We start from the raw sequence: 10,101 nt of genomic DNA on the forward strand, positions 1-10,101 counted from the left end.
CTACTCCATATCTTTTCTGAATGTAAATTGTAGCTTAGAGTTTCGCAGTTGGGCTCCCATGACTTTCAGAAATACTATGGAGGGGTGCCAAAAGTGTGACAACCACTGTTCTAGGGCCCAAGAGCAAACGCCCAAACTGTGCCTCATGGAAAATCCCATGCGGTTTCAGTGGAAGAGACCAAATTCTTCTGGGGGAGACGGTAACCTTCACATTGTGTCCCATCCTATTCTGAGGATGTGACCAGTGGAGAAATTTAGTTCCAGATCAGGACTCTAGTTCCAAACTCCCTCCATGCTTGGGCTGCTTGGTCCAGACTTTTTGTTTTTAACTAGGACAGCTGAATGAACAGGCTTAACCTTCCTCTGCTCCCTTTCGTGGCTCTGTGATCTTTCACCCAGGAACACTGCCAGGGGCTTTCTGACACGTCAATAATTGCTTCTGTGCTTCTTTTGCTTTCTGTTTCTATGCCTCCCTATAAATTGCCTCAGCCCTCACAACAAAGAAGAGGCAGACAAGAGCATAGCTGGTGCACTGCAGTACGGGGCTGACCATGGAAGTGCAAGTGTTGTGTTCACCACAGGTAAGAGGGAGAAGAGAAGGGCATGTCAATGAAATGCAAAGACATGAAGAATGAATACCTGCTTTTCTTTCAATTTCCAAAATTGCAAACCTGCCTTCAGCTGCTTCCCCACCCACTTTATTTCACTTGATCTCCACATAGGCTTCCTCTGTTTTTTTCTTCCAAGCTCTCTTTCTTGAAGTCCCTCTGTTTTTTCTTTCCCTCATTTGTGTAAATACAATATCTTTTATTACACTAGTAGTCACCAACCAGTGGATCTCATTCCACCAGTAGATCTCAGAGCCTCTTGCAGTAGATCTTGGAGCCTCTTGGAGTTGGTCTGAGGCTGGGGCGGGGGGCTGAGTGCCCAGGTGCATGCACACGCATACTCCAGCCCAGCAAGTCAGTCCATGGGGGAGGGAAGAGGTGGGGGCTAGATCGATCCTCCCCGGAGAGGGACAGTGCCACAGAGGTGGCAGCAGGGGTAAGTTGAGTGGGGCCTCAGCTGGGTGGGACTTAAGTGCTGGGGAGGTGTGCCCCCCAAATAATTTTTTTTTCCCTTTGCCTCCATCTGCCCCCACTTTCCTCCCCACAGACTTACCTGCTGGGGCGTGGGGACGGTGGTGCATGGTAGATGTTGGGTTGCTTTTAAATGCTGAAAGTGATCTCCTACTTAAAAAGTTTAGAGACCACTGAATGCAATCAACAGAATATTTGGAAAAATTGATCTTTGCATGCTTTCAGATACAAACACCCATCTCTAGGATGACTCTCCCTCTGCCTGAAAACGGGTGTTTGTACCTGAAAGCTTGGAAAGAACAATTTTTTCAACTATTCAGTTAATCTAAAAAAGATATCACATATACCCAAATAACCTTGTCTGTCTTTAAATTCTGATAACATCTCTGGTAGTGTTTTTGATAAAGATTTATCTGGGGAAAAATTACTGAAGATTAAAAAGGAGATTCCCCACCCCCACCAAGAATAATTGTAATTTTAGATTCTGTTGAAGGTGCATGATGTGAGAAGGTTGGTTGGATTATGGATCATACAAGTGCATTACATGTCATGGAATAATGTAGCAGTTTCTTCTAGACTTATGTGTCTGCCTCTTTTGTTCCTATTGCTTTTCCAGCAGGCTGAATTGAAAGAAGGCTGCAAACAAGTCCTAAAGGATTGTCTCCCCAGTGTCAGGAATGGTCCCTTGAAAGATACCACCCACCTGCATCCCGTCCTGTTTGGCTCTGAATCCCGAGTGACCTTAAATATCATCGATGGCCCAAGATCCCTATCTATAGAAGCCTCCCTCCATGACACGGTGGATCAGATCAAGCAGCAGATCAAACAGAAAGGAAAAATTGGTGTCATGGGGTCCATCGGCCTGGTGTTTGGATGTCAGGAGCTGAAGGGCTCAGGGACCTTGGCAGAGCAGGGAGTGAAGCACCTTGCCCAACTGTTCATCGTCCATAAGTGTGTGGGTGGGTAAACAGAAATCAGGGGAGCAAAACGCACTCTCATTGCTTGTTTCTGTCTGCTGATGTATGTGTCTGAAACATATTCCTGTGTCTGCATGGTCATTTATTCTCTAGCAAGCACTGTTCTCATTCTGTTGGTGCGGTTGGACGAGGCATGGGGATGCTCTCTGTGACAGTGGAGGGGAAGCAGGGAATTTCTGTACATGCCGGGCTGGTTGATTTCCTTTTGAATGACTCATTCTAATACCAATGCAAAATTGTAGTGCTAAAGGGAGGCAGAGATGCTTTAATAACTTGCAAGTTGTTTTGGTTTTGCCTAGTACTTGAATCCATATAGTGTAAAATCATGCACTTCAATAAATGAAATGAAGCAATTAAGCAACAGGAAAAATTAAATTGGTTTAAAAATATTAACTACCTAGCTTTGATTCTTTTCTCTTATAACCTCTCTTTCTGACTCCTGGTCCCTGATCTTACATTCACTTCCTGATAGAGGGACACTGAGGCCACCAAGAGTAGTCAGGACTCCTGGTCTCAAATCCCAGGTCTGACACTAACCCAACACTGGGCTATGCCATGGCTCTGCTGATTCATATCAAGGCTCCACAGTGACCCCTGCTGCTGTTCCAGTTTGGACTGTCAACCATCACTCACTTATAATCAAAGGCCTACTGGACACTCTGGCTACTGAACTTCCATCTTAGATTTCAAACAAGTATTTACATTTTAAGAGACCTGAGTGCTCACAACTGTAGAGTCAGACACTCAACACATCAGAAAAACCAGGTCCTAGGTATCTCAAATTAGACATCCAATTACCCCTAGTTACTGGACACCCTTACCAATGTTGTTCTTAATCTTTGTTTATCCAGTTCACATAATAGCTCAATATTTTGAACTGTTTTTTACCCCAGAGTATTCATAAATAAACCAGTTTGGTTATTTTGATTTCTCCCTTCCCCTAATTTGAAAACCATCAGACTTTTTAATGAAAGCATTATTGCAATTGCTATAAACTATTGTCTTTTACTGAAAAAGAAAACTACTTTTTTTTCAAAAACACAAAACTTTCTTTTAACAAAGAAACCTAGATTTTGGTAATATCCTACAGATCCTAAGTATATAAGGGGTACACATCAGGATCTGGGGTTTCAGGCTAGACATAAGGAAGAATTTCTTTACAGTCAGAGCCCCCAAGACCTGGAACAGACTGCCGCCAGCGGTGGTACAAGCACCTACTCTGGACTCCTTTAAGAGTCAATTGGACGTGTATCTTGCTGGGGTCCTGTGACCCCAGCTGACTTGCTGCCACTGGGGTAGGGGGCTGGACTCAATCTTCCAAGGTCCCTTCCAGCCCTAATGGCTATGAAATTTATGAACATTGAGTGCAGGCAGAAGTAACATTTTTCAAGCAATCTAGACTCTAAAAGTGCTCTACAGCCATGTCTTAATACACGTGCATGGCTGCAGAGTGCTTTTAAAATGACTGATCACATGCAAAATTAACCCTGGTTAAATTAGGTATTACATTAAGGCATCCAAAAGCAGAGCACCTTAGGGAACTTGTGTTCCCTCCAAGGTTAATTTTTTGCAAGGGGGATGGAGCCCAGTCACGACCCCCCACCTGGCTGTCATGGGGAAGGAGAGGGAGCTTCCAGCTCCAGAATGGCCACAGCTGTGGGGAAGGGGCTGGGAACAGGGCCCCCTCACCTCATGTGCCCCCTCATCCTAGCTGGAGTATTTGGGAGGATCCAGGTCAGGCCTCCGAGTCCCCCACCTGCTGGCCAGGAAATGTCTTTTGGGTTGGGGAGGGGAGGGGGTTGCTCTAACTCACGGTGTAAAATCCCATGAGTTGGAGCAGGGCCCTAACATCTGTCTGCCCCCATTGTCAGCATCTTTTCCAACCAAACTATTTTGAGAGGAGAACTGACTGAGGAAAGCATAGTATTTATAGTGGTAAAATGTTGGTCACGTCAACAATTTCCTTCCCACTCCCTCCCAAACAGAAATGTGTTTATAAATAGCCCATTGTTTGAAGGCAAAAAGACTGAAAAATAAGAACCTGCACTTGCTGGGGGCGGAGTGTGCTACCAGAATAGTTACACAGATGTAGCAGTGTAAATGCAAGTCTTGCTCTGCACAGAGGCCAAAAGCTGCTCCCAACCCAGGTGTAAATAATGGTTACCTGATCATTTAGATTGTGGAATGAGATGTGGCCGGAAGTGATGCTACTACATCACTCCCTTAAGTGCTGCTAGCAATAGAATATGGAGTGAATTAACCATACTAGTATGGGGGGCTATTAGTCTCACCTAGGAAGACCTCTACCTAGATATAATAATCAGAGACAGAACTGCTAAGATTTGCATTATGGGTACAAATCTTCCTGGAAGCCACAGTCCCCTCATCATCCTCATACCCCACTGTTGCAGGAGAGGAGGTGTTGGTACGGCCAGAAGCCCCCTGCATCTGTCACCCACTGCCACCGAATCGTGTCACCAGAGAGATGGGGAAACACTGAATTCAGCAACAGATACTCCTGGAACACTGCTGCCCTGCCCCTGGCCCACAACCCCTCCCAAATGCCATGGGGATGTGAGAAAAGAAATCCCTTCCTTTATCCACCCCTTGGACTTCTCCCACCTAAACCAGACCTCTGTTTAAGTCAACTCCCTAACCAGATTCTATTTTTTTTATCCTGCATACCTTGTCTCCCCCATTTTACCCCATGAAAAGTGATAGAATCATAACAATAAGGGGATCTGGATGGGCAGAGCACCCTCCACGCTGTGGGGAAGACCCAAAGCAGTCAGTAATCCGCATCCCCACTTCCCAGCAAGCAGCTGCCTGTACCACTAGGACCCAACCTTTGAACATCCCTATGAGCAAGGAGAGGTTGTGCACTCTCCAGTCTCTGAAACCCCCTGATAATAAACCACACAAGCACAAGCCCATTACTAATGTAACTATACACACCATGGCCTATCCACGTACATGTTGCTGCCCTACTTGGTTCCTAACCTAACATAGCAAGCACCACAGCAGGGTTCACAGATTATTTAAAGGGGGGAAGCCTAATTCTTACACACAGTAAAGTGAGGGGAGCCAGAAGTCCCCATGCTATCAGGAAATGCTTAGGCTCTCAAAGATGCATGCACACATACTCACACACACAAGCATAGACACAAACACATTTCCATTATTCAGAGGTGACCTGGTTGAGGCCCACCTCCAGTGATGTTTTGATCCATTTCTGTATACTTCCTCCCAGCCCTTTTCTCTTCTTGGGATCTTGAGAATTTTCCGAAGTCACAACTACAGCCCTGAGTCACAGAGCTGAAGGCAAAACCTCAAAGCATTTTTGCTTTCAGTTTCTGCACAGTTGAAGAACTTTATATGCTAGAGCAGCGGGGTTTTTCCACAGTGCTGGTAAAGGAGCCCAAAAGAAGGTCCCCAGAGCCATAGAAGCAAGCGGAGCAGAGCTGGGTTTCAGAACCACAGAAACAAGAAACCGTGGTCATGGAGCAGCCACCACCAGCGGTACGGTAATCAGTTGTGTCATGTGAGCCACCTGAGATAGGGGAGGGCATAGGGCTATGGGTGTGGGTGCATAAGAGAGGAGAACGGAGTTTTGGTTTGACTGTAATTTTGCAAACCTGCAAAAACGCACCTTTTCTCCTCACCTGTCTTCGTTGCATCCCTTTCTCCTTTCCTTTCACTCAGACTTTTTTCTCTCTCTCCCCATTCCATTTTCTCACACAGAGTCGAGCTTTTATTCCGAAACCAGTACTGACCCTGAGTGACCAGAATCGCTCTAACATCCTCATTTTGCAAATGCTCGGGCTTCCTTTCCTTCCCCCCACTTGGAAAGTTCAGGATGATTTAGACGTTGAAACATTTCTGCAGTAGCATGCCGCCTTTCCACAGGAGAGGGCTCTTAGTATATACCAAATAAAACTGATGGGCCTCTATCACTCTCACATGACTAATTATTCGCTCAATATGCCTCCAATATGGATCCTTCCCACTCTCTCATTATTTCCTGGACTGCAAGCTGCAGATCTGTGCACACATGCACGCACACACAAAAAGAGAAGCCGTGAGTCAGGCTTTTAAAACCGAGTGAAATGGCTCAAAAATCACAAAAACTATATAAGAAAAGAACATTTAGAATCTTTATTTGCCTTTGGGTTATGGAGTCTTTAGAGCTTGTGTTTGAAAGGTTTCTCTGCCACTGGATAGAAACTTACTTTTGTTCTTAAGGAAAACTTAGCCCCAATTAATCACATGGGTCCTGCAGCTGAGGCTTTAAGAAATAGGTCTCAGTTTATTAGAGTTGGCAACACTGCATTTTTTATTGATCTTTCTTATAATATCCCCCAGCATAGCAGCAGCATCCTTTAGTGGTGAGGTGGCCAGACTGAATGACCCAGTGCTGTAAAGACAGAAACTAGCTCCTCCATGTCCTGCTCTGTGAGGCCTCCAGGTAGGCCGCTACAAGTCATATCCCATTGCTCTCAGGAAAAGTTATTTCTGCAGTATTATTTCTGGATCCAAAGACAGTCAGCTTTTCTTTGGTGTTGCAAGATTGGGACTGCATTAAACACAACCTCTTGCTGAGAAAAGCTCTGAGTCGAGAGAAAGGAAACGCTAGCTATAATTGGAACAGGTTAACAGCGGTTGACAGAGCGCCTGGACATACACAGGTTGCTTCTGATTCTATTTTTCCTCCCTCTGCACACTAGATTCATCAGAAGGCTGGCTCCTCATCTGTCCAGCAGAACAGGACTATGAGAAAAATGGATTCTTCCTTGGGTAAACCCTCCCACCAGCACCCACACGGCACCCACCCAGAACCACCAACTGAAACCAAAGTGACCCTGTACCTCATCAATGGCCAGAGAACCCTGAGCCTAGAAGCCGACCTCCAAGACACAGTCAACCAGATCAAGCAGCGGATCACGCAGGAGAGGAAGTTTGGTGTTGTGGGGTCCATCTGCCTGTTGTTTGAGGATCAGGCGCTGAAAGGCTCAGAGACCCTGGCACAGCAAGGGGTGAAGAACTTCTCCAAGTTGTTCATTATCCAAGAGTTCTTGGATGGTGGAGGAGGAGGAAAAGAGAGGCCTTAGTATGGAAGGAGAGAATTGCTGGTATATGACAGCAACAAACCCAAAGTGCTTTTCCCAAACCTTGTATCTCCGGTAGTTCTGAGGCACTGAACAGTGTAGGAGCACCATGCTGTGTTTGGTTTCATTTTGAAGCTCGGGCCTCATTCTTGGCCAAAGTACCCATGTCAGAAGGAAAACAGAAATAAAATCATAAAAATATGTAGCCTGCTTCTTCTTCCACCTCCCCTTTGGTTGGGTTTCTTTCTTTCAGCTTCTTCCTTTCACCTTCTTCTTTTCAATGACAAGAAAGTTGTCCTCTGAGGACACTTTCAGCCCCTTGTGTTGAAAGAGGAGCATTGTGGACAGCTACTTTGAGCCCAGTAAAAAGGCAATTTGGGGTCTAAACTGTGGCCTGGCACTTGCACCTGCGATGGGCAAGTCATTTCACTGCTCCTTGCCTCAATTTCCCTATCTGTGTAATTGGCATATTAATACTGAGCCCTCTTAGTGCAGGCATAGTGACGCTTCAAAGAATAAACTGAGCTTTGAGCCACTTGGAGGCCACTCAGTAGAGAAGGGCAAAGTATAACTCCCTTGGCCTTGAAGGGGTACCCAGAAGCATTCATGTGTTCATAGATTTCATAGATTTTAGGGTTAGACGGGACCTATTAGATCAAGTCCAACCTCCTGCCCAGGGCAGGAAAGAGCGCTGGGGTCAGATGACCCTAGCCAGGTGTTTATCCAACCTCCTCTTAAATACCTCCAAGGATGCGGACAGCCCCACCTCCCTTGGAAGCAAGGACTAAGCCTGAGTTTTTGGTTTAACCAAATCTCCCCCTGGTTTCACTGCAATTTTGGGGGTGCAAAGGTTACAGGACAGGCTTTGGTGACTGGAAAATGAAATGAAGGTACATAATGCTGCCTGACCACTATTTAAGGAAGCAGAGGCTTCATGACTGTACCTGCTGTACAGTGCTTGGCATGTGGTGTGTTGAGGTACTGTGGTACTTGATTTCATGTTATGTTCTACCACGCTGCCACCCAGCTCCATTGAATCCTATGAACCAAGATTTTGGTAGGGCCCATTAGAAATCAATGTCTCAGTGCCCTCCCCTCCCCACCCACTGGCATCTGTGGCAGCCATTCCTGGAAACACCATTTCCAGAGCTGAGCTGCCAGGCCCAGAGGTGTGCCAAGCATATTTTGAGACTCAGTAAGCAACCTCGTGCCACCCTGAAGCCCTGGCAGGAAGAAGAATTCTATTGCAATAGTCTGGGAATGTCCCCAGCCCCCTCCATGAGGCAGGTGATCATCAGTATCTTGAAAGGAAAAGCATGCAATTACAGCATGCCCACAATAAAGGGGGGGGGGAACTTCTGATGGATGGCTGTAAAGATAAGGAGAGGGAGGGGGGAACTGGCAGCTGCTCAAGTGGAACCTTTCTGTTTATCTGTTTTATACTGCTTTGGCCTTTCCAGCAACTCTACAGTGCCCTGTCCTGCAGCCTCAGCACCCAGGAGTGGTGTCTGAATGGAGAGCCTCTGCCCACACCTCAAGGTCAGGGTGACTACCCCATGATCACTCATATGGCACAGAAGTGACTGTGAAAATTGTGATCCCTGCTGGGTCCTTCCCAGTCAAGAAATGTACTGTCCACCTTAGGCCAGAGAGGTTCGCTCCTTCCTTCTGGAGACAAGCCTAAAATAGAAGCAGCAACACGTGACACTTGGGAAAATCCGCTGGATCCTCAATGTTACAGCTGTCTGCTACTAAACTGAAACCTGCTCATATACTCCTTGTTACTCTGTCACCACGTGACATATCAGACAATAGTCACCTCTGCCCTGTGGTACTTACAACACATTTATGTTCCCTGACCAGGTGGCAGCTCCCCAAAACAGGAATTTGCTAGGAAAACTTCAAAAGTCACTCACTAATACTATGGGCCACTTGTCCACATTGCACTTTTCCTGTTTCCACATGACAAAAATCACCATTTTGCTAGCTTAATCACATCTGAAGATCCATGTTGTCACTTTGTTTTATCATGTTAGTCATTTTTTATCGTGGTAAATTAAACCACCACCTCACATCTTATTTTTAGCAGGTGAATTTCTGCCAAAAGGATTATTTTATAATATTATTTTTTCAAAGTGTATCTGACATACAGGTGAAAATGACATTTTCCCTGCCTTGCAACGATTTCACGACCAGGTGTTGCTTGTGTTCACTTGGAAATCCATGGAATTTCTGTTGCAATTCTGCAACAAGATACTAGGTGTGATTATTGCAAATCTTTACTGGTGACTTAGTTTGAGGTTTAGGTTAATGAAAAATATGACTTTTTAATGACAATACGAATTTTTAATGAAAAATACAACTTTTTTTTGGACTGTTCCCCATGTTAGCATGCACTTTGCCCCAACTTTTCTGCTGCTGGCAGGCAATGCCTCTTTTCCCCACTGCTGCTTCTCCGAGCTGGCAAGCCTCTTCCATTCCAGTGCCCCAACTTTTCTGCTGCTCCTCGTGTGCCTTGCGCTGCCCTCCCACCCCAAGTTTTCACACCACGCCCGGGTGGGCTGTGCATGGCCAGTGCTGCAGCTGTCTGGCCCTGCTATGAATTTCAGGGATCTTCCCCTCTTTCCCTTCCACCGCTGCCAGCAGGCAATGCCCCTTTTCCCCACTTCTGCTTCTCTGATCCAACAAGCCTCTTCCATTTCACCGCCCCAGCTTTTCTTCCATTCTCCCTCTCTTCACATTTTTTCATTTCTAACAAGCACACAAAAACCCATACTGTACAGAGCAAAAAAAGTAATAATTTAAGTTTAATAAATGAATAAATAAACAAAGTAAGAAACAAGCAAACACCCACACTCACCCACCAGTAAAGAGCAGTGCCTCCTTGAATTGCATAATGATCTCATTTTCACTCCTACCAAAAAAAATTGAAATGTTTAT

The 10,101-nt window shown here is 45.7% G+C and overlaps 1 protein-coding gene and 1 long non-coding RNA gene across 2 annotated transcripts; both read left to right on the top strand.

Annotated features, from left to right (window-relative positions):
- Positions 1–442: 442 nt before the first annotated feature.
- On the top strand, positions 443–2,445 carry LOC149871269 (uncharacterized). The gene is made up of 2 exons (XR_016440521.1): positions 443–581; positions 1,696–2,445. It is a non-coding gene; the product is annotated as an uncharacterized LOC149871269 (long non-coding RNA).
- Positions 2,446–5,446: 3,001 nt separating this feature from the next.
- Positions 5,447–7,327, top strand: LOC149871270 (uncharacterized). The gene is made up of 2 exons (XM_090034900.1): positions 5,447–5,575; positions 6,781–7,327. The coding sequence occupies exons 1-2, from the start codon at positions 5,555–5,557 to the stop codon at positions 7,162–7,164; spliced, it is 405 nt and encodes a 134-aa protein (XP_089891026.1). The 5' UTR covers positions 5,447–5,554; the 3' UTR covers positions 7,165–7,327.
- Positions 7,328–10,101: the final 2,774 nt, after the last annotated feature.

Source organism: Crocodylus siamensis, chromosome 2 (assembly GCF_052110815.1).
Source record: "Crocodylus siamensis isolate JL-2025a chromosome 2, ASM5211081v1, whole genome shotgun sequence".
Taxonomy (NCBI): domain Eukaryota; kingdom Metazoa; phylum Chordata; order Crocodylia; family Crocodylidae; genus Crocodylus; species Crocodylus siamensis.